Genomic DNA, 25,000 nt, shown 5'->3' on the forward strand with positions numbered 1-25,000 from the left:
ATATATATATATATACAGTATATATATATATATATATATATATATATATATATATATATATATATATATATATATATATATATATATATATATTGACATATATACTCTCTACGTCTAAGGAAGCCTACAATACTGTATAGGGCAGATACTTGAAATTTATGGGGAGGGGGGCTGAACAGAGAAATTTATGTGTCTGAGATTAAGTTTTTGAGAAGTATAGTGGGTGTTATGAATATGGATAGAATGCAAAATGAGGACGTGAGAAAGAGAGCAGGGATGGAATGAGAGCTGGTATATAGGGTAGATGAGAGAATATCGGGATGGTTTGGGGACGTGGAAAGAATGAATGGGAAAAGACCAGCGAGACAGTGTGGAAGGCGAAGGTGGAGGGAATGAACTTGAGAGGATAACTGAGAATAAAACGAATGGATAGGATGAAGGGGTCTTTGAGTAAAAGGAGAAAGTCTGTTGAGCTGGGAAGGGAAAAGGCAAGATAATGGTTGTGAATGGACGATAGATTGACACTGCCCAAGTGGATTTTCCTTGTCTTCTCCATTTTCATATGAGGGGACGAGAAGGGAGGGTCGCTGTGCAAATGAAATGGCTGGCCCTACTGTGGATGTGCTGTTTCTTACTGCATTGCTTCTGAGCCATGCAGTGAGTGACCCTTCATCTTCAACGACCTAAGATGAAAGGGGAATGGGATTATAGATGGGAGTTGGATGGATGGGGGTAGGTGTATGCTTTGGCTAGCGACCCCCTTTATAAATAGGAATAAGCCTATTGGTATGTAGATAGATTTATATTGTAAATATTACATAATCATGGACAAATTCAGTTGCATCCATACAAATACGGTATCTGGTTGACAGATGGCGTATCGGTAGCAAGATTACAATACTCATCAGTGATTTTGCCATCATCAAAAATGCTTTTGGACATCCTAATATAACAGGAAGAGCAGATCTTTTCTCCTTCGCAATTGCCTCATATTTTAAAAATGTAGGTAAGTCGCTCTTTGTTTCTAGTAAGTGAAAACTTGGCAAATAATTATCATGTAACATGTTACTAACATTATGTTAAATATTAGGCATCATAAATTCAAGTGGATCTCAGTGGCAAAATGCACGGCGTTTTGCTCTCCGCCATTTAAAGGACTTTGGATTGGGAAAGACATCTTTAGAAAACACCATCATACCAGAAGTGAACCATCTGATTAATGAAATAGTTAAGGAAGAAGGCAAGCCCATGGAGATATCGAATGCACTAAATGTAAGCGTTCTTAATGTCCTCTGGAAATTAGTGGCTGGTAAGTAGTCTTGCATGCATACATAGGTAATGACTGGTTAGAATAATGATTATTTTTTTTATGTTTATTTGATTATCACTACTTTTTATCATCTTTGACTGTTACACATGAATGTAATTACAATATATATATATATATTTATATATACATATATACATTTATAATATATATATACATACATATATAGATATACATATATATATACACACACACACACACACACACACACACACACACACACACACACACACACACACACACACACACACACACACACACACACACACATATATATATATATATATATATATATATATATATATATATATATACATAAATATATATATATATATATATATATATATATTGGACCCGAGTCCTATTTTCTTACTAAATACACTAACACATGATGAAACTTATAGGTAGTGTGACACAAAATTAGGCATTTGGATTGAGTTAACCTTCCATAAGGCGAATGGGTTATTTAATATTCGTCAGCCGCGACACACACGCACACAAAAAGTGTCCTAGACACGACAGAACTAAGTATAGATGGGCATCTCTAGGCCTCAATCTCTTTCCCTATCACTAAGTTTTGATCCAGCATACATTGAGGAATGTTAGCCACACTGTGCTCACTCCCCTCATTATTCCTGTTATCCTCTTCAAAACGAGTCAAATACTCGTGGGCAGCATCAACTGCATCACAATACTCACATTATAATACATAAAGTTACAGCTGTATCACTCGTTCTTTTTCACTCTGAATATTAATAACCACAGAAAATATGACCAGGTCAGTTCACAGAATATGAGTGTCACCCAGTTACAAGTGCAAAATAAGACTCCCTCGACAGAGATATTGTTCCGCGAATTTACCTCCGTCACGATCTGCTATCCTTCGTCTTCAACCATACCTCCTCCCCTATCTGCACTAAGGCAGGCCTTTCATATTTAAATAACAGCTTTTTGTGGCACAGAGTCTTCGTCTTAGCATGACCTAGGGGACATAATACTCGGCAATGGATTTGATAGTGCGATGGTGTTCTACTATTCCGTTTCCGCTCGGCCGGTACGCAGCCCTAAAGAAGAGTCTCGTGCTCCACTTGTCCAGCATTTCTTTCAGTGCTCTCGACCGAAATGCGATGCTGTTATCCATCAGTACTTATCCACTGGACCCCGTTCCAGATATATCACATTCATCACCCGTGAAACTTAATTTCCCGCCTCAGTCTTCAGCTCCCGACAGACGGCGAATCGTCCTGGCCCACAGTCAACCATCGATAAGTGCATACCCCGTAGATAGTGGGTTACGTCGACCGCCAACCTCCTCCAGTTCTCTTCTATGTTGAGTTCCCCTGTTGCATGCGGTCTAGGAGCGGGATCTATTGATTAACATCGGACACATGCTCTCACCGCCCGCCGGACTTCTTCCCTAGTTATATTCGGGTCAACTTTCCTTGCTAAAAACGATGACTTATCAACACCAAGGTGACGTATTCCATGCAACTCTTTCGGGTATAGGGACCTGCGGCACACACTTCAACCTTCTCTTCCTCTTCCGGCACTCTCAGCCAACTTTTCTTTACTCTGGTTAGCGCGTCCGATTTGTTCACTCCTGACGACACTTGGGTTAGGCTCACTTTCACGCTGAACTCGTCTATTAACTTCCTCAGGATACCAAGGCGCCGTTTCACAATGATCTCTACTGCCCCTTAGTGTGTATTCTCTTCTCAGCCATCAGCATTGAGTTCATCCATCCCGCTACTGTTGCTGAGTCTGTCCTGATTTGTAGTCACCCTTTTTCCGCTGTCACATCCCATCTTCGACTACCACACCTCCTATCTCCAAGTCTACGCCGGTTGCTATGCTGCTAGCATCACACCATATTACTCCCATGCTCTGTTGTGGTGCACTCCACTGTCCTCTCACTGGATCCTCGCGTCTCACCCGTCGTACGACGTCACGTATCATCGTGAGCGTGCCCTAACCCCCTCTTAATATAACTGCACGCTACACGGAGCCAACCTGCGATCGGGTAGTGACCAACCAATTTGCCACACAGCGAGAAGAGCTCTCGTCTGCTCATCTCGTCCGTTACATTCGGGATCTCGTTGCCTCTCCTGAACGTCAGGTTTCCGCTCCCATCTCTCTCTAGTCGCAGTCCCAACACCGTTCCTCCTTCCATCGGTTCCGGCTCCTTCGAGACCAATCCAAACCGAGCTAAGTGTTCCACTACGTCCGACGCCGGTACAACAGTATCATCCACCAATATGTCATCGAGGTAGGAGTCCGTGCCCTTCTTCATCACTTCAGTCTTCTCCAGTACTGTCTTCAGGATCCTCGTCATTATCCTCGGAGCTGAGCACAGCCCAAATCCCAGTCTGGTCAAGCAATATGTTTTACCTTTATATTTTATTAGTTGGTATTTCCATAGCTTCTTCGCCACGTGAATTTGTAGGTAAGCCGCCCGTAGATCTACAATCGTGGACACCCCCCTCATTTGGCGCCATTTGCGTAGGGTCTCGTTACATACGTCTACAAAATCATCGCCAGTATGACACCTCACGAACTGGTTCAGCTCTCGGAAATCCAACACCGATCGCACTTTGATCTTGGTTGGCTGCACCACTGCCATCAGCAGCAAGATTCTATCCTCTACAGGCCCCTCCCAGGGACTCAAAAGTCCCTCATTAATCCACCGCTCTACTTCAGTGTCAAAGTTATCCCTCAACCCCTCTCCGAGAGTCTGTTCGTAGCAGTCGACTTTGTTTTTCAATAGAAGTAAGCCTTTTTTCAGGTACCACTCTACCTCCCACTTCTGGCCATCAAATTTTGCCAAGAAGTCTTTGTCCTCAATTGTACGATGCGCAGCCTTCTCGATAGGGTCGAGTTTCGTGGTGACATTACCCTTCATGGCCCTCATTGTCATTCCCACCTCTACTTCTGGTCTCTGACAGCCCTTCTCTCTTCGTTCAGTCCTCGAGTCGCTTGTCGCTCCAATCCTTACTTGTCCGGCGACAAACGCGACTTCTCCGAGCTGTGTAATTGCATCCATTCCCAGCACCACTTCAATTCCCTCTATGACTGTTCTAATAACAAGCACTCTTAGTCGTACTGGAATGCCCTCCACCATCAATTCAACTTACTGGTTGCCCTCACACTTTGTTTCCCTTCCGTCAACTGTCACCAGGGCCTTATCTCCCTGTCTGAATCCTTTAATCAGGTCGGGCGTCACAATCGTGGTTGAGCAGCCGAAATCTACTAATGCTCTTGCACGTCTTCCTCTCAGCCAGACATCTACAATCGACATACAGTGGGATAGCGCCCTTACATTAATTGGGCGGCAGCTCGTACAGCAGCGTATCCGAGGTGCATCCCCCTCCCCCCAATTCGCTGTGGTCACTCCTGGATTCCCGCGTTTTCCCTTTCATATCAGCCGGTGTAGTCCGGTCAGGCGGTGCGTCCCCCTTGTTCCCATGGAAGTCATTCGGCTGGTACCTCGATCCTTGGTCTCGTAGAGGGCCTTGCGGCTTCTCTGTCGCCATGGGAATTAAAGGCTTACCCTTCTGTGCCCTTGTGAGAAGTCTAGCACGGACTATCAACACATCCATGCTCGCAGACACAGCATTATCTACTTGTAGCCCAGCTGATACATAGTCAGGGAATTCATTCACATACACCATTCTGACTAATTACCCTAAGCCTTCGTCTTTAAATGTCGATAGAGCCGCTAATCTTCTAATTTTGTTGGCAAGAAAGTGGACCCGTTCGCCAGCTCAGCGCATTCTTTGTAGCCGATTAAACTATTCGAACGCTCCCTTAACGAACGCCTCCTTCAACATTCCTTTCAACTTCTCTGCATCTGCTTGGTTACTATCAGCATTTCTAGGTAGATGGCCAATGCGTCACCTTCTAGGTTAAGGGCAATATAGCTCGCGACGTCGGTGATATCGGTTAACTTTGCCACCAATTCTGTCTTTTTGAGCCACGCGGTGAGGTGTCCATTCCCATCAAACGGTTTTAGAGTTATACTGCTCATTTTGAACGGTTTCTTCGTGCCTGGAGTGCTTGTAGTAACGGAGTGACGCATCACTTACCTTGTCCGCGTTAGTTCCTGGTTCTTCTTCGGTTAATACAACACTGTCTCTAGTTTCTTTTTGACTCGTATCGCCATCTAATCCTACGCTAGCTAAGTTCTATCTACATTTTTACTTCTACTGCGCCTCTATCATTCGCGCCTTCCCCCCATACATCTCGCATACACATTGCACACGCACGCCAGCCAACACCCGTTCGTCCTCCTTCTAGACAGTGACCTTTGACCCCGTGGCGGGGTGCCAATTGTACACCCTTACCCGTGCCACATTCAAACCACAGTGATGGGAGATAACCGTAGTAACACAACTGCCTCGTAGCTTAGGTTTTTCGGTAAGATTAAAATGTACTGATAGAAGACAATATATTTAGTGCTAGTTCTACTCCTACTACTCAACATTCAAATTAGTCCATCCTCAGACTTTCGTTAGTTCGTCATAAAAAAAAAAAAAAAAAAAAAAAAAAAAAAAAAAAAAACATGGTGTCTTGAAGCTCGCGTCGATCTAAGAGTTGTCGGTAGTGTAGCACACCCTGAATGGCAATATTGATGCTGCCAAATGCTTTGAAACTTACAGATACGATAAAATATGGCACAAATAATTTATCTATGTCAATATAAACTAAAAACAATGAATATAATCGAAGCAGTTGATAGTTGTTACGTTGAACACACGGAACCTACGGACAACGGCTTTAACGGACCAAACGTTCCCCCATTGATCCATAGTGTCCGGGTTCTTCTGTATATAAATATATATATATATATATATATATAATATATATATATATATATATATATATATATATATATTATATATATACATATATATATATATATATATGTATATATATATATATATATATATATATATATATATATATATATATATATATATATATGCTACTGTAGCGTGAGGTCTGCGTGAGGTCTACCTCGGGTTAGCACTATATCGTGAGGTCTACCATTTCCATAGATTTATTTTAGCGATAAACACATATTTTGTACATATCCTAGAAATGACTTAGCCAGATAATTGGTTTCTAATTACATAATATAAAAGGAAGAAATGAAAAAATAAACGTGTTATCATATATTTCCATACATTTATTTTAGCGATACACACTTCGTACACCTAAGTACACATTCTAAGAGAACAGAACGGAGTCAGAAAAAGAAGAATTCTATTGGAGAGTAGTGAATATGAAAGTGAAAAAAAGGACCATAACAGAGAGAAACAAAAAAGAAACAGAAAATACAATGGAAATAACAGAAAGTTAAGAGTGTCCTACACAAATATAGATGGATTAATATCAGGACTGAATGAACTGAACGAGTATCTGAAGGAAAAAGAACCGGACATAATGGGAATTGTAGAGACAAAATTAAAAGGTCCACTACCACCCAACAGCATAGGACACAATGCATATAATTATTGGATTAGAAACAGAAAGATAAAACAAGGGGGTGGAGTTATGTTCCTGACTAAGAAGGATATAAACATGAAGAGTGTCACATATGGAAAGAATAGAGTAGAGATGATTATGATAGAAGTAGAAGACAGAGATAAGAAGAGCAGAAAGTTTGTAATAAACTACGTGCCCCCAAAAACAGCCTCGTGGGAAGAAAGTGAACATAAAAGTATGTTAGAAGACACAAGAATAACATTAAACAAGATAATGGAAGATGGAGGAAGAATAGTTATGATGGGCGACTTTAATTGCAAAGAAGTCTGCTGGGAAGAGATGACAGTAAAGGGTGGAGAAGACTCATGGGGAAATGTTCTACTTGAGATGATTATTGACCACACAATGACACAATGGATTCAGGAGACACTAGGAATAGAAATGAAGAACCATCGATACTAGACCTAATAATCACAACTGAACCTAGAATAGTGGAAAAGATTGAATACAAGACACCAATAAGTAAAAGTGACCACATATTGATAGAACTAGAACTAAATGAGGAAAAATACATGAAAAGAAATGAACAATATAGAAAAGGAAGATTGATGTATGATTTTTTTTGTTTTTTTTTGTTTTTTGTTTTTTATAAAATAAGAGAATTCTTTCAAAATGAAAACTGGGAAAGAATACACAAAGATATAACAGTAGAAGAGAAATGGAATATTTTGACAAAAAGTTATAAAAAAGGAGTGGAAAAATGTCCCAAGACAAAAACAAGAAAAAGAATATGTAAAGTGCTGGTACAACAAAAGTTGTAAGGAGTTAAAAGACAAAAGAGATAAAGCCTGGACCAAATGAAAGAAATACAAAAGACCTGAAACATGGAAAATATATACTTGTTATAGAAATGAATATGTACAAGTGTGCAGAGACGAAAAAAGAAAATATGAAAAAGATGTCATAGAAAAATGTAAAGATCAACCAAAACTATTTTACAGATTTGTAAACAACAAACTGAAAAACAAACAAGAATTAGAGAAATTATGACAAGGAGGAGTTGAATACACAGAGGAAATAGAAATGGCAGAAATTATGAACAAGCATTTTAAATCGGTGTTTACAAGGGAGAACATACAACCTGGAGAGATCGAATGGGAAGAGAAAGTCCCCCCCTATGAAAGAAATAGAAGTAACAAAGAACGAAATAATGAAACACTTGAGTAATCTTGATGTCAGAAAATCACATGGACCAGATGAAATAGAAAACTGGATTTTGAAAGAATGCAGGAATAAACTGGCAGACAAAATACAAAGCATAATAAACAGTTCCTTGAAAGAAGGAAAAGTTCCAAAAGATTGGAAAAAAGCAAATATAGTACCTATATACAAAGGAGGAAATAAAGAGGACCCTACAAACTATAGACCAGTCTCTCTAACAAGTACAATAGCAAAAATATGTGAAAGAATGATCAAAAGTAGATGGGTAAAGTATTTAGAAGAAGAAAAAAAAAAAAAAAAAGTACTAAATCCGAGGCAATTTGGATTCTGACAAGGACGATCATGCGTCACCAATTTAATATGTTTCTATTCAAGGCTAATAGATATAATACAAGAAAGAGATGGATGGGCTGATTGTGCATTTCTAGACCTAAAAAAAGCTTTTGACAAAGTACCACATAAAAAGTTACTTAAGAAATTAGAAACTGAAGGAGGAATACAGGGCAAACTGCTTCAATGGATGGAAGACTTTTTGCAAGAAAGAAAAATGAAAGTAGTGATAAGAGACAAACACTCTAACTGGGATGAAGTAATAAATGGTGTTCCACAAGGAACAGTTTTGGCTCCAATAATGTTTGCTATATATATCAATGATATGGATAAAGAAATTGAAAGTTACATGAGCTTCTTTGCAGATGACGCAAAACTGTTAAAAAAAGTGAACACGGAAGAAGATTGTGAGTCACTACAGAGTGATCTCAATAAAGTATGGGAATGGAGTAGGAAGTGGGAGATGGAGTTCAATACCAAAAAGTGTAGTATAATGGAAATTTAGTGAATATCTAAACAAAAACTATATATGGAAAATGGATGATGTAGACAAATTAAAGGTTTTATTCAAGGTATTACCACATGCTATCAAGCCTTAGCAAACAAGAACAAATGTGTTCTTCCAAAAAGATTTCTCAATGCTTTAATTTGTCTAAATAAAGACAAAAATATTATAATCACAAGTGCAGATAAAGGAGGAGGCATAATAGTAATGAACCAACAAGACTACAATAATAAAATGTTAGATTTACTCAGTGACAGTGAAACTTACGAGAAAAAACATAATGGTTACGCAATAAATGAAGGCGAAAAATTCACAACAAAAGCGAGAAAAATATTAAAGAAATCAGAGAAAGGGAAAAAACTATTAAACTTACTTGAAGAAGCACCTATACCACCAAGAATGCACGGCCTGCCTAAGATCCACAAAACAGGAATTCCTATGCGCCCCATTACTTCAGGAATCAATAGTGCACCTCATAAGTTAGCCAAATGTTTAGCTAAACCTTTATCCAATACTTTAGGAACTATTAGTGATGCACATCTACGAAATTCGTCGGATCTAATTAACAGATTAAAAGTTTTAGATTTCAATAACAAGAAACTAGCCAGCTACGATGTCACCTCTTTGTATACTCGAGTATCAATAAAAGGCGCTCTAAATGCTGTTGAACGAGTAGTAAATAATTTGAAAAATGAAGATCTACCCATACCCAAAAAAGATTACCTCGAATTAATTTCTCTTTGTGTAGGATTTGGCGCTTTCACTTTTAATAATATTGAATACAGACAACATTCTGGCCTCGCCATGGGCAGTCCCCTTTCTGCAGTGTTAGCAAATTTATACATGGAAATACTCGAAACAGAAGAATACATGACTATAATGGGTAGGAATAGTAAATGGTTTAGGTATGTTGATGACATACTCGTAATTGTACCTAAGGATACAGACATTAATAACAAACTCAGGAGATTAAACAGTGTAAATGAAAATATACAATTTACTGCAGAAAATGAAAATAACGGAAAATTACCTTTCTTAGACACAATTATCCATAGAATAGATAAAAATGTGAAATTTTCAGTATACCGGAAACCCACCAAAAAAGAAGACTATATACACTTCTACTGATGACAGAACTAAAACAGGTATTATAATGGGTTTCTTCCTCAGAGCATTTCGTATATGCAGTAAAGAATTTCTAGATCCTGAATTACAACATATTACTGAGACTTTCATCAAACTCAAATATCCAAAAGGTCTCTTATGTAGGTTGAAAAAGAAAGCCAAAGAAATAATTAACAAAAGTAAAGATGAAAATAAAAATAAGAATTATAATAAATGTAATAATGAAACCAGATATATCACAGTACCAAACTCTAATGTTAATTCATACCTACACTTTTCTCCTAAAAGCGGGCATCAAAATAGCCAGGACGTCAGGTAGCAAAGTAGGACATTTGGTAACACGTAGCGACAATAATCCCACTAACGAAAACAGCGTTGTTGATAAAATCCCGTGTAAAAGCTGTCCCTCTTCATATTTTGCTGAATCTGGTCGCGGACTTAATAAAAGGATAAATGAACATAAAAATGACGTAAAAGCCCAAAGGACATCTAACTTCATAGTAATACATGTGGATAAACATGGTCACCTTCCAGACTGGAACAACACAACCGTATTAAATAAAGGATCATCCAAGAAACTAAGGAAAACAATTGAGGCAGCATATATCAACACTAATAACAACATTAACCATAGAGAAGGATTTATATGTTTAGCAAAAGCCACAAGCTTATTAATAATAAAAGAATACGCAGATAAAATAACAAGCTCTCCGAAGCGTCCCATAAGATGACCCGTCCGTGTATAAAATATCCGGTTACGTTTGAGTTGTTAGCTTTGTGATCAAGACCCTGCGGGTCGAAACGTTAAGGCCTAAATTTCCCCCATTTTTCCTCATCAACTTCTTTCACCTTCAGTCTTATTTGTCATAATATAGTAGACATATATGTATATATATATATATATATATATATATATATATATATATATATATATATATATGTATATATATATACATATGTATATATGTATATATATATATGCATATATATATATGTATATATATATATGCATATATATATATACATATATATATATATATATATATATATATAATCATAAGTGATGGCTAGTTGTGCACTTATTTTCTTAAAATTATTATCCGTATGCCTTACTATGGTCTTATTCTCCTTTGAGAGGAAGTTTATGACTTCACTTTAGGTAGTCATTACTGAATATCTTTAGTAGCTTAGGACATTCTCTCTCTAAGCCTAGGGTAAGAATATTTCTGGTGAATAATGTGATGATATTTCATTTTATATGTTTGTGTTCATACTTGTTCTACACTGGGTGAAGTTAAGGGTAGCTGGGAGAGGTTACCAGGTTACTCGGGTAGTGATGAATTGCCACAGGCTTAGGGGAGCCTCTGGCTTCGGGTTGTGACATAATGTTGCATGATTGGATTTGTGTCATTTGGTCCCATACTTGGGTTTGAGGTGTTGTTGTTGTTGTTGTCGTTCCCTAGACTGTCTGTCCGAGCAGTCCCGTCTCCCCAAGGAAGGCCACAGCCGAAACTGGGTTTTTCCCACAAATCCTTTATAGAGTGTATGTTGTGTTGTTTGCGTGCATGATTGTGTATAATGCAGTCTTCCATTATGTGTTGTATGGTATGGGGTGAAGTGTTACATCCTGGGCAGCTGTTCACAACACTGTCGTCCAGCCTCTTCTGGTAGCTTAGAAGTGCTGGGTGGTGACCGCATCGCAGTCTGGCCAAGTGGACTCTGTCCTTTCGTGGGAGAGAGGATTCAGAAGGGTGGATATCAGGGGGTCTGGCATGCAGCAGTGTGTTGTCTTTCAGTGTGTTAATGGAGCGGTGAGTGATATGATTATGAATATGTTTCCGGAGGCTGGTATTTGGTGGTTGTGGAGGAAGAGAAGAGAGTATTTGTGCGTAATAAAGGTCTTTGGGTGTAGTTTTAATGTTTCTTGGTGTGTGTGGGTGTTCTGCTATGTAGTGTAGCGGGTGTGATGTGTTTGTGGTGGCTGCAGCAAGTGTTTGTGTGCCTCTCATGTCGAGGTGGTCCTTGACTTTGAGGACTTTTGTTTCATGGTGTAAATGGTCTGTAGGTGATGTATTTGTGCAGCCTGTAATTGTTTTTAGGGCTTTGTTTTGTATGATTTGAAGGGTGTTGTGGTGTGTCTCACTGAGATTAGGAGCCCATGCAGGACTCGCATAATTCATCACTGAGCGTATGCATTGTTTGTATATTGTTATATTAGTTTCTTTGTTTTGTCCAAATGTTGTTCCAGTGATTGACTTAAGTGCGTTAAGTCTAGGTGTGCATTTGTTTTTTTATGTTTGTGAGGTGTTGTTTGAAAGACATGGATGTATCGTATGTTACACCAAGAATTTTCGGTGTGTTTGTGTGTGGTATTAGAGTGTTGTTGATGTAGAGATGAGGTATGTATTTGTGTTCTTTTGTCCAGTTGGTGAGAAGTGTTGCTGTAGATTTGGTTGGAGCTATTTTGAGTCTGTTTGTGATGAACCATGTGTTGAGTGTGTCAAGGTAAGGCTGGATTATTTCTGCAGCTTTGTCTGTGTTACGATGTGTGCATGTGATTGTTATGTCGTCTGCGTAGGAAGAGAGATTTGTATTTCTGAGGTGTCTGGCGTGGGTAAGTCATGCATGTATAGATTAAATAATGTGGGGGATAGAACTGAGCCCTGTGGTACTCCGTTCTTAATGTTTCTGATGTGCGATGATTGGCCATTATATGACACATGAGCATTCCTGCCTGCCAGATAATTGGCCAGCCATCTTTTGGTGTTATTGTGCATGTCTGTGTTATATATTTTATTTGTTAGGTTGTGGCGGGGGATAGCATCAAAAGCTTTACTAATGTCCAATGTTATAAGAAGTGTTCTGTGGTGGGGCCTATCTGAATTGATGCCATCTAAAATTCTTTGTGTGAGGTTTGTCAGAAGAGTGTTTGTGGAGTGTAGTGGCCTAAAACCGTGTTGTGAGTCAGCAAGGGGAATATATGGTGTGACAAGTTTAAGTATTAGGCGTTCAATGACTTTAGAGGGGGTGCAGAGAAGTGTGATTGGGCGGTGCGATGTTGGGATTGTTGGGTCTTTGTTCGGTTTTGGAATGGTGATTATTTTACCATGCTTCCAGATGTCGGGTATAGTGTTGTGTGAATAGCTGTAGTTTGCAATGTTTGTGAGTGCGTGTATACCTTATGGCCCAATGTGTTTTAGGTGGATGTTGCTTATGTTATCAGGGCCACAGGCAGATGAGTGCTTGAGATTATGCATTATGAGTTTTGTCTGACTGTCTATGAAGGGTGTATAGTCTGAGTCTGTGGGGAAGTCTTTCTTACGTCGAATGGTGCGTCGGTCGTCAGGGTGAGATGTAAGATGGCTCGTCTGTGCAAAATGACGTATGAGTGCGTTTGCTTGTTGTCTGTTTGAGGGTAGATTATCTGTTGTTGTGATTATTGCTGCGTGAGAGCGTGTAGTGTTAGTGTTGGATAGTGTGATGCTGTTGAGTGTTTTGTACAATTTGCTGGTGTTTGTTTTGTGATCAAGTGTATTGATAAAGTTTTGCCAATTTTGTGTTTTTTGTTGATGTATTTTATTGGCAATCACAGTGTTTAGTGTTTGTATTTGGTCTGCTATGTTTTGAGGGATAGGTGTGGGGGTATCGTGTTTAAGTGTGTCACGTTGTCTGATGAGGCCTTGGAGTTCTGGTGTGAAGTTGGGGTTGTGTGATTTTCTGTTGCCTCTAGGGATGTATCTCTTGTCTGCGTTTTGTATGATTGTATTAAAAGCGTGCACAGCATTGTTTATGTTTGTGATTGGTGTACTGTTAAGTGTTTCAAAATGTTGTTCTGTCTCTTCAGTAAAGGCTTCCCAGTTAGCTCTCTTGTAATTGGTGTAAGTGTGTCTGTGGCCAGCTGGGGTGCATCTTGTTTTGGTGGTGATGATGATTGGAAGGTGGTCAGAGCCAAGGGCTCCAACCACTCTCCATGATGTTGTTGGGGTTAGGCAGGGGGAGCAAAAGGTGATATCAGGAGAGGAGGGAGTGTAGAGGGCTTGGTATGGGATATGTGTATGATTATGCGTGTTGTTCATGATAGTCAATGAGTCGAATTGAGTCTGTATATCAAGCCCTCTGTCTGTGTCAGGGTTGTCGACAAACCAGGCAGACGACTTGGCGTTGAAGTCACCACCCATGATCAGGTTGGGGATTGAGGTTAGTTGGCTGAGTTGAGGTCTGAAGGTGTTTGGAACTGTGGGGGATGATTGGGGGGGAATGTACATGTTAACTATTGTTAGTGTTGAATTGTTGCCTGTGCGGATACGAATGGATTGGGTTTCTGTTGTGTTATCTGTGGTAGGGAGGAGAATTTTGGTTGTGGCACTTGTGTCCACAAAACAGATGGAGTGGTGGATCAGGGTGATGAGTCCACCGCCATTGCCGTCAGTCCGGTCTTGTCTGATGGTGGTGTAATTATGAAATGATGGTGTTTTGTGTGAGTGTCTTAATTTTGTTTCTTGTAAAATTGCAATGTGTATGTTGTGTTGTTTAAGAAAGTGTTCAAGTTCATGTTTTTTAGTGTTAATACCGTCAATGTTGTGTTGTAATATGTTGATGTTGTGTGTTTTGTATGTGTTGTATGTTGCCGTTTGGGGTTGAGGTTGGGGTGGTAGTGGGGAAGGTGTAGGATCTGGGTCAGAGGGGGGGAAAGGAGAGATCGGGGACAAAGGAAGGGGAGTACTAATCGGGGGTAAGGGCAAAGGGAAATTGGGAGTGGGTAAGGGTGTTGGCTGTGGTTGGGGAGGTGGGATTGGGGTTACTGGAGGGCAGGTAGAACATGTCCAAGTGTTTGTGTATTGGTTTGTGTCAGCAAGTGTTGTACAAGTGAGGTGGGCCCAGTTTTTGCACATATTGCACTGAACTGAGCCCTTTGTCTGTCTGCTCGAAGTAATGGGTTTAGAGCATGTTGGGCATGTGTATTTTGTGGTGGGCCCAGGATTGCTCTCTACATCTCCGGCTAAAAGTAGAAGAAGAGGGGTGATCGCCGGAAAATGACCCCTCAGTGCAGAAAAAACGTAACATTGTGTGTTGGAAAAAAGGATTGTGGTACTCCTCCAGGTAGGCGTAGCTCCTCCTTGGGGATCGGTGCCATCTGCGTAGAGCTGATGGTCAGGGGTGGTTGCTGCTCATTGGCCCCCAACTCTTGGGGTTGGGGGGTGGTCCCACGACGTAGACGTTGCAGCTCCAGGACCGGGTTTGAGGTGTTTTGTCACATGCTTGGGTTTGTTGTATTTTGTCACAAGTGACAAACCCAAGCACATGTTAGTAAGAATTGTGTTGGTACTTGGAATTGTCATGTGCTGGCTTGTAGTTAGTATGAAATAGATGCTGGAATGGGACCATTTTGGTATTATACCCCTTAAATCCCCTCCCCCACCAGTTTATTTATTTTTTTAACAACTTGTGTTTTGAACTGACATCATTCCCATGTTTTCTATGAGTCAGGTTTGCTACCATTTGGCTGAGATGGTTTTTGTAGCAATGTTATTTATCTATTCAAAATCATGTTGCTATGGCTGTTCAATTTATACATGGATGGGGTGGTGCAAAAGATAAATGCAAGGGTAATGGGACAGGGCTTAGAAATGGTTAAAGAAAATGGAGAAAAATGGGAGAAAAGACAGTTGTTGTTTGCTGATGACACTGCATTTGTAGTAGGATCAGAAGAGGGATTAAGGAAGTTAATGACAGAATTTGGGAAGATGTGCAAAAGAAATTGAAGATAAATGTGGGTAAGAGTAAGGTGATGAGATTGTAGTGATGCTACTATTGGTGAAGAGAAAGAGGTTTTGGTGACTTTGTCTCCTTTATTGTAAGGTACGAGTGAACTGATTTTACATGCGGCGGAAGCCGCTATATATACCATGTGGGTAAGTTGTTGTTGTTGTTGTCGTTCCCTAGACTGTCTGTCCGAGCAGTCCCGTCTCCCCAAGGAAGGCCACAGCCGAGACTGGGTTTTCCCACAAATCCTTTATAGAGTGTATGTTGTGTTGTTTGCGTGCATGATTGTGTATAATGCAGTCTTCCATTATGTGTTGTATGGTATGGGGTGAAGTGTTACATCCTGGGCAGCTGTTCACAACACGGTCGTCCAGCCTCCTCTGGTAGCTTAGAAGTGCTGGGTGGTGACCGCATCGCAGTCTGGCCAAGTGGACTCTGTCCTTACGTGGGAGAGAGGATTCAGAAGGGTGGATATCAGGGGGTCTGGCATGCAGCAGTGTGTTGTCTTTCAGTGTGTTAATGGAGCGGTGAGTGATATGATTATGAATATGTTTCCGGAGGCTGGTATTTGGTGGTTGTGGAGGAAGAGAAGAGAGTATCTTTGTGTAATAAAGGTCTTTGGGTGTAGTTTTAATGTTTCTTGGTGTGTGTGGGTGTTCTGCTATGTAGTGTAACGGGTGTGATGTGTTTGTGGTGGCTGCAGCAAGTGTTTGTGTGCCTCTCATGTCGAGGTGTTCCTTGACTTTGAGGACTTTTGTTTCATGGTGTAAATGGTCTGTAGGTGATGTATTTGTGCAGCCTGTAATTGTTTTTAGGGCTTTGTTTTGTATGATTTGAAGGGTGTTGTGGTGTGTCTCACTGAGATTAGGAGCCCATGCAGGACTCGCATAATTCATCACTGAGCGTATACATTGTTTGTATATTGTTATATTAGTTTCTTTGTTTTGTCCAAATGTTGTTCCAGTGATTGACTTAAGTGCGTTAAGTCTAGGTGTGCATTTGTTTTTTATGTTTGTGAGGTGTTGTTTGAAAGACATGGATGTATCGTATGTTACACCAAGAATTTTCGGTGTGTTTGTGTGTGGTATTAGAGTGTTGTTGATGTAGAGATGAGGTATGTATTTGTGTTCTTTTGTCCAGTTGGTGAGAAGTGTTGCTGTAGATTTGGTTGGAGCTATTTTGAGTCTGTTTGTGATGAACCATGTGTTGAGTGTGTCAAGGTAAGGCTGGATTATTTCTGCAGCTTTGTCTGTGTTACGATGTGTGCATGTGATTGTTATGTCGTCTGCGTAAGAAGAGATTTGTATTTCTGAGGTGTCTGGCGTGGGTAAGTCATGCATGTATAGATTAAATAATGTGGGGGATAGAACTGAGCCCTGTGGTACTCCGTTCTTAATGTTTCTGATGTGCGATGATTGGCCATTATATGACACATGAGCATTCCTGCCTGCCAGATAATTGGCCAGCCATCTTTTGGTGTTATTGTGCATGTCTGTGTTATATATTTTATTTGTTAGGTTGTGGCGGGGGATAGCATCAAAAGCTTTACTAATGTCCAATGTTATAAGAAGTGTTCTGTGGTGGGGCCTATCTGAATTGATGCCATCAAAAATTCTTTGTGTGAGGTTTGTCAGAAGAGTGTTTGTGGAGTGTAGTGGCCTAAAACCGTGTTGTGAGTCAGCAAGGGGAATATATGGTGTGACAAGTTTAAGTATTAGGCGTTCAATGACTTTAGAGGGGGTGCAGAGAAGTGTGATTGGGCGGTGCGATGATGGGATTGTTGGGTCTTTGTTCGGTTTTGGGATGGTGATTATTTTACCATGCTTCCAGATGTCGGGTATAGTGTTGTGTGAATAGCTGTAGTTTGCAATGTTTGTGAGTGCGTGTATACCTTGTGGTCCAATGTGTTTTAGGTGGATGTTGCTTATGTTATCAGGGCCACAGGCAGATGAGTGCTTGAGACTATGCATTATGAGTTTTGTCTGACTGTCTATGAAGGGTGTATAGTCTGAGTCTGTGGGAAAGTCTTTCTTACGTCGAATGGTGCGTCGGTCGTCAGGGTGAGATGTAAGATGGCTCGTCTGTGCAAAATGACGTATGAGTGCGTTTGCTTGTTGTCTGTTTGAGGGTAGATTATCTGTTGTTGTGATTATTGCTGCGTGAGAGCGTGTAGTGTTAGTGTTGGATAGTGTGATGCTGTTGAGTGTTTTGTACAATTTGCTGGTGTTTGTTTTGTGATCAAGTGTATTGATAAAGTTTTGCCAATTTTGTGTTTTTTGTTGATGTATTTTATTGGCAATCACAGTGTTTAGTGTTTGTATTTGGTCTGCTATGTTTTGAGGGATAGGTGTGGGGGTATCGTGTTTAAGTGTGTCACGTTGTCTGATGAGGCCTTGGATTTCTGGTGTGAAGTTGGGGTTGTGTGATTTTCTGTTGCCTCTAGGGATGTATCTCTTGTCTGCGTTTTGTATGATTGTATTAAAAGCGTGCACAGCATTGTTTATGTTTGTGATTGGTGTACTGTTAAGTGTTTCAAAATGTTGTTCTGTCTCTTCATTAAAGGCTTCCCAGTTAGCTCTCTTGTAATTGGTGTAAGTGTGTCTGTGGCCAGCTGGGGTGCATCTTGTTTTGGTGGTGATGATGATTGGAAGGTGGTCAGAACCAAGGGCTCCGACCACTCTCCATGATGTTGTTGGGGTTAGGCAGGGGGAGCAAAAGGTGATATCAGGAGAGGAGGGAGTGTAGAGGGCTTGGTATGGGATATGTGTATGATTATGCGTGTTGTTCATGATAGTCAATGAGTCGAGTTGAGTCTGTATATCAAGCCCTCTGTCTGTGTCGGGGTTGTCGACAAACCAGGCAGACGACTTGGCGTTGAAGTCACCACCCATGATCAGGTTGGGGATTGAGGTTAGTTGGCTGAGCTGAGGTCTGAAGGTGTTTGGAACTGTGGGGGATGATTGGGGGGGAATGTACATGTTAACTATTGTTAGTGTTGAATTGTTGCCTGTGCGGATACGAATGGATTGGGTTTCTGTTGTGTTACCTGTGGTGCATAATTACATAATTGCACTGGGTCAGGTTAGGTCGGGTCAAGCAGGGTCGCACTGGTAGAGAAGCATCAGATCGTGGGCAACATCATGCACATTCCATGCCACGTGATGATCGTGGTGTGTACAAGATATACATGGGGGGAATGTGGCAGCCAATTGGAAGTGAGTATTAAGAGAGAGAGACTGGAAGAAGTAGATAGCTTTAAATACTTGGGTGCGAATGTGGCAGAAAAGGGAGTGGAGGTGGAGGTAGAATGTAAATAGAGAAGCAAGTAAATGCCTTGGGGCATTAAAAAGTGTAATGAGAAATAGATATTTGGGAATGGATGCTAAGAGGAGATTGTATGGGGCAGAAACATGGAACATAAGAGAGGAAGAGTTTAAATGTGTTTGAGATGAAATGCCTGAGAAATATGGCAGGGGTTACTATGCTGGATAGAGTGAGAAATGAGGAGGGTGGAAAGGGAGTTGGGAATATAGGGTTGATGGAAGAGTATTGGGTGATTTGGACACATGGAAGGAATGACTGAAGAAAGATCAGTAAAAGAAGTTTGGAAGGCAGAGGTGGAGGAAATGAACATTAGGAGGTGACCAGGAATGAGATGGATGGATGAGGTAAAATGGGCATTGGGAAAGAGGGGAATGTCTATTGAGGAAGGAAGGGAGAAGACAGAAGAGAGGGTTGAGTGGAGAATGGTTGTGTATGGATGATGCTGTGATGCATGGAAGGGGGTGGGGGGATGGATGATGAGGAAGTATGCGTGAATGATAATTTGACACAGCCTGAAGGAATTTCTTCCCATCTTCTCTTTCTCTGCATGAGGGTATGGAGGGGGTGGTCACCAATTAAATGAAGTGACCTTCCTGTGGATGTGCTGTGTCTTGTTAAATTGCTTCTGACCCAGGGCAATGGGCAAGATGCAGGGATGACCCATCATCCAGGAGCAGCCAAGATAAGAGGGAGGAAGGGATTATTATGGGATTAGAGTATGTGGGGATGAAATGGGTGGGAGTGGATTTATAACTTTGACTTTAGCTACCTCCCTAGTAAGGGGGAAAACACCCTTAGTATATGCATGTATGTAAAAATGTTTAGATACTCATGGAGCCCTGTCTATTTATCAATTACCATGCTTAATTTTGAGTTTGTTTATGGTTTTAGCTTTGGCTATATCACCTTGCAAGGTATTCCAGGAATTGATGAAGTTTGAGGGAAAATGTTTCTTGATCAACTTCAGATTTTCTTCCATAGCCTTGTGATTCTCTCCTGTCCCAGACTTAGAGATCTTCTGTTAGTTTTATCTATTCTCTTTAATGACTTGAACCTCTATATACTTGAGTCCAATACAGTACTACATGTTCCAGATCAGAGATACAACATCAATGATGAAGAACTCTTATTCTTTCAAAATATAATACATGAAATCTTTGAGACCTTGCAAGGCCCTATAGTGTTTCTGGACTACCTCCCATGGCTTTTGCAAATTCTTCCTTGTTGGGTCATCAATAAAGTCATGAAAGTCGACATAATAGAGTACAATCGGAATACCTTACATGGTTTTCTTAAGGTGTGTTAAAGTATTGTTTTATGAAAATCTGAATTATTGTTATACATCATATGCTTATACTACATAGTCATCACTCTATATTCAACATTCTTTTATAAAATCATTCATATTTTACAGAAAATTATTGAAGAACACAAGAAAAGCCGCATCCCACACAATCCAAGAGACTATATTGATGCATATCTTGACCAGGAAGAGGAAGAAAAACACAACCCAAATTCCTCATTCAAACTTGAATGTAAGAACACTGAAACTTATAGTAAATATGACAACCTAATGAAAGCTAAAATATAAAAAATTTCCTTGTATTCACCACATCACCATGATATGATCCTCCTTTGAACAACAAATTACATGACATTTCATCATTCCATGGAAAATGAACCATTTGTTATACACTAACAACACTATTTGTATGTGATTCTGAGAAGAGACTGAAGCAGTTGGTGACTAAGTTTGGTAGGGTATGTGAAAAAAGAAAGTCACAAGTGAATGTGGGCAAAAGTAAATTAATGACATGTGAAATAAACTTTACAATCTTTTTAATCTTTTTCCTTTGTAAATCAGTAACATATGTCATCTTCCAATATTTTCTTGCTGTCCCTTCCACGATAGACTTCTATAAAAATCTCTGCATCTATTCCAGTGTGCTTTCTTCTTCTTCTGACACTACTCTTTGTTCCCCTCTGATGAAAGTCTGCCCTAGACCCCATCCTCTCCAACCATTTATTTCTAATCCCACCTCTTGTTTATCATATTTTCAGGATAAACATATTATGTTCTTTCACTTATTCCTTATCTCTGAAAGTTTCCCCTTTCTGTTCCTTACCTCCACCATAAAAATTTTCTTCAACATCCCAAATGCGTTTCATTCAAATTGGATTTTTTCTTAAATGTACTTGTTTTGTTTTAAGTTTTAGATTTGTTGGTCACAATTGGTGACCTTTTCGTGGCTGGAAGTGACACATCATCATCAACATTTAGATGGATGATAGCACTCATGGCAGTCAACCCTGATGTACAAACCAAGGTTCAAGCAGAAATTGATGCAGCAGTCCCTTGTGATAGAGTACCAAATCTTAATGATAGAAAGAAGTAAGATTTTTTTTTTATTTATATATTTTTTTATCTGTACTCATCCAATAATTCATGTAATGATATTGCACGAGACTTATATAAGGCATTACTTCCCAGATATTTTTGTGAAAGACCAGGTAAGAGACTGATGGGTAAGATTTTATCTATAAAGCTTTTATCTACGCTTAACTAAGTCATCAATGAATATGATATTTGTTGATTTAAATTTTACTGACTGGAATTCCAAAGCACAAAAGTAGTTGGCATCAGTCATCAGAGCTTCCCATAGATCTCAATGGAAAAGAAAAAATATGCCATCAATATATTTGGGACTTTAGTGACATCCATATGGACCAAGTCTCTCAGCACTAGTTTACTGTTGGAGATTATTCTCCACTCAAAACACAAATGCAGATAATTCTTAACGTTTTTTATACTTCCATTCCATGAGTTCACCTCTTTGGTGTGATGTTAACCTCAAGGTTTGAAGTGCTGGTTACTGCAAACAATACACCAATCCTTAAAAGGCCACTTAAAATTAAACTGAAACTGATCTCTTTTATGTGAGGATAGTTTTTTTAAGAACACAATACACATTCTTTTCTTCCACTATGAGGCTCAAGAATTCTTAATCATGACATATTCTCACTTGTCTATTATGTTAACTTCAAAACTGAATACCCTTGTACTTAACATCAAATAAGTATTCTTTTTTCTTTCCTTTCCAGTGTGGTGATTTGCATTTTATCTTAAAAAAAAAAAAATACTACTCTTTGATATACAAACAAGTTATCCTCTTCCCAAAAGACAGCAACATAAAATCTCTTATTTGAGTAACTTATTGGCAGAACTGATGGACATGGCTTGTTTACTGGGGGTCATGGGTCTCTTACACAATAGAACTGGGACTACTGATTGATTGAAGAACACTGTACTTAATATGAATTGACATCAAATACTGAACTTGAGGAGTCCTTTCATCAATAAGATATGAATGCCATATTGGACTTTAGAGACAACAATATTGCAATTCATTCCATCAACTCTGAGATGCGTCATAAACTAGACTTTCTCTTGATGTATATTACTGTATTGTGTGTAAGCCGACTTCATGTATGGTGCAACCCATGATTTTTTGTATATATATATATATTTAAAAAAAAAAAAAAAAAAAATACCGGTACATACATATACCAAGGCTTTTTCGTCCTTATAATGGAGGCAGCCAAAAAGGAAAAGGCATAAATTCATTCCCACCCATTCCATCCCTGAATACACTCCACACCCCTCCACCCTCCCTCTTATCTTAGCACCTCCTGGATGACGGGTCATCCCTGCACCTTGTCCACTGCCCTGGGTCAGAAGCAGTGTCGCAAGACACAGCACATCCACAGCAAGGCCACTTCATTAAATTGGCGACCCCCCCCTCTCCATCCCCCCATGCACAAAAGGAGAAGACAGGGAGAAATCCCTTCGGGCTGCGTCAAATTTTGCTCACACATACTACCTCACCCCATCCCCCCGCCCATTTCACCTCATGCATCACAAAATCATCCATATACAACCATTCTCCATTCACCCCTGTCTTCTGTCCTTTCCCGTCCTTCCTCAACAGACATTCCCCTCTTCCCCAAAGCCCCCTTCACCCCATCCATCCACCTCATCCTAGGACGTCCTCTCATGTTCACTCCCTCCACATCTGCCTTCCATACCTCTTTTACCAGTCTTTCTTCACTCATTCTTTCCATGTGTCCAAACCATCCTAATACTCTTTCATCAACCCTATCTCCCAACTCCCTTTCCACCCCCGTTCTCCTCCTCACCTCCTCATTTCTCACACTATCTAGCCTAGTAGCCCCCATCATACTTCTCAGACACCTCATCACAAACACATTCAAACTCCTTCTCTCTTCCTCTCTTATGTTCCATGTTTCTGCCCCATACAGTGCTATTGGCACAATCACTCCTTCATACAGTCTCCTCTTAGCCTCCATTCCCAAATGTCTATTCCTCATTACACTTTTCAATCCACCAAGGCATTTACTTGCTTCTCTCAATCTACATTCTACCTCCACATTCATTCCACCTTTTCCTGCCACATTTGCACCCAAGTATCTAAAACTATCCACTTCCTCCAGTCGCTCTCCCTTAATGCTCACTTCCAGTCTACTGCCACTTTCACCCCTTGTACATCTCATCACCTTACTTTTACCCACATTTATCTTTAGTTTTCTTCTATCACATATTCTCCCAAACTCTGTCACCAACTTCCTCAATCCCTCCTCCGATCCTGCCACAAACGCAGTGTCGTCCGCAAACAACAGCTGGCTCACCTCCCACTTTTCTCCATTTTCTTTAACCATCTCTAATCCCTGACCCACTACCCTTGCATTTACCTCTCGCACTACCCCATCCATGTATAAGTTGAACAGCCAGGGCGACATAACGCATCCTTGATGAAGTCCCACCTTTACCTCGATCCACTCACTCTCTCCATTTCTAATCCTGACACAAGTTCTACTACTCCCATAAAAACTCTTGACAGCTCCTAGAAGCTTTCCTCCTATCCCATATATCTGCATAACCTCACACAGTGCCTTTCTGTCTACCCTATCGTAAGCCTTTTCCAGATCCATAAAAAAAAATCCTTCCCCTTTCCTATAGCTTTCTCACATATCTGTCTTACCACAAAGATCTGATCTACACAACCTCTACCCATCCTAAATCCACAATGTTCCTCACCAATTACTCCCTCTGTTCATCTCCTAATCCTCTCAATCAAGATCCTCCCATAAGCCTTCCCAACTTCACTTAGCAGACTAATCCCTCTGAAACTACTACATTCACACTTGTCCCCTTTTCCCTTGTAAAGTGGAACTATACAGGCACTCCTCCAGTCCTCCGGCACTCTACCTTCTCTCCAGCAAACATTAAATAACCTCACCAGCCAGTCCACCATCACTATACCTCCTTTTTTTTTTAGACATTCTGCATGGCATCCATCCAGACCAGGTGCCTTACCTGCTTTCATTATCTTAACAGCTGCCTTCACTTCATCCTTCCTTATTTCTCCTCCATTTTCCTCACTCACCACGGTCATTTTCTTAGCGTTTCCCACTGCAACTATCTTTCCCTCCCTATCCTCCTTCACATTTAGCAACTCCCTAAAATATTCTGCCCATCTTCCCCTTACTGCCTTCTCTTCCATTATCATCTCTCCATCTGCACTTTTTACCTTTTCTTCTCTACTTGATTCGCCTCCTCTTCCTCTCTTAATTTCTTTCCAAAACATCATTGTATTACTTTCAAAATTTTCTGTCATACTCTTACCCCATTTCACATCTGCTCTCCTCTTTGCCTCTACCTTTTGCTTTACTTCTCTTTTCTTTTCTTTGTACCTCTCATATGACTCCCTCGTCCTTTTTTTGTAACCAATCTGTGAAAGCTCGCTTCTTCTCTCCTACAACCTTCTTTGTTTCCTCATCCCACCATTCACTACCCTTCCTTCTATTTCCTCCTGTCCTTCTTGTTCCACAGACACCTCCTT

At 40.3% G+C, this 25,000-nt stretch overlaps 1 protein-coding gene across 2 annotated transcripts in view; it reads left to right on the forward strand.

Moving 5' to 3' along the window:
- The window catches only part of LOC143029660 (cytochrome P450 2L1-like), a 64,255-nt gene that overhangs the window by 23,032 nt on the left and 16,223 nt on the right, over window positions 1–25,000 (forward strand). Inside the window, exons 1-6 of one of the 2 annotated variants that reach the window (XM_076192466.1) lie at window positions 665–732; window positions 873–1,006; window positions 1,091–1,309; window positions 20,174–20,376; window positions 20,494–20,614; window positions 21,291–21,471. In XM_076192466.1, coding sequence (XP_076048581.1) covers window positions 689–732; window positions 873–1,006; window positions 1,091–1,309; window positions 20,174–20,376; window positions 20,494–20,614; window positions 21,291–21,471 — 902 coding nt within the window. In that variant the 5' untranslated portion in view covers window positions 665–688. Of the gene's footprint in view, window positions 1–664; window positions 733–872; window positions 1,007–1,090; window positions 1,310–20,173; window positions 20,377–20,493; window positions 20,615–21,290; window positions 21,472–25,000 lie in introns of those variants that run through there. The other variant, XM_076192465.1, reaches the window with a different exon arrangement.

Source organism: Oratosquilla oratoria, chromosome 11 (assembly GCF_046742065.1).
Source record: "Oratosquilla oratoria isolate Oo_2021 chromosome 11, ASM4674206v1, whole genome shotgun sequence".
Taxonomy (NCBI): Eukaryota; Metazoa; Arthropoda; class Malacostraca; order Stomatopoda; family Squillidae; genus Oratosquilla; species Oratosquilla oratoria.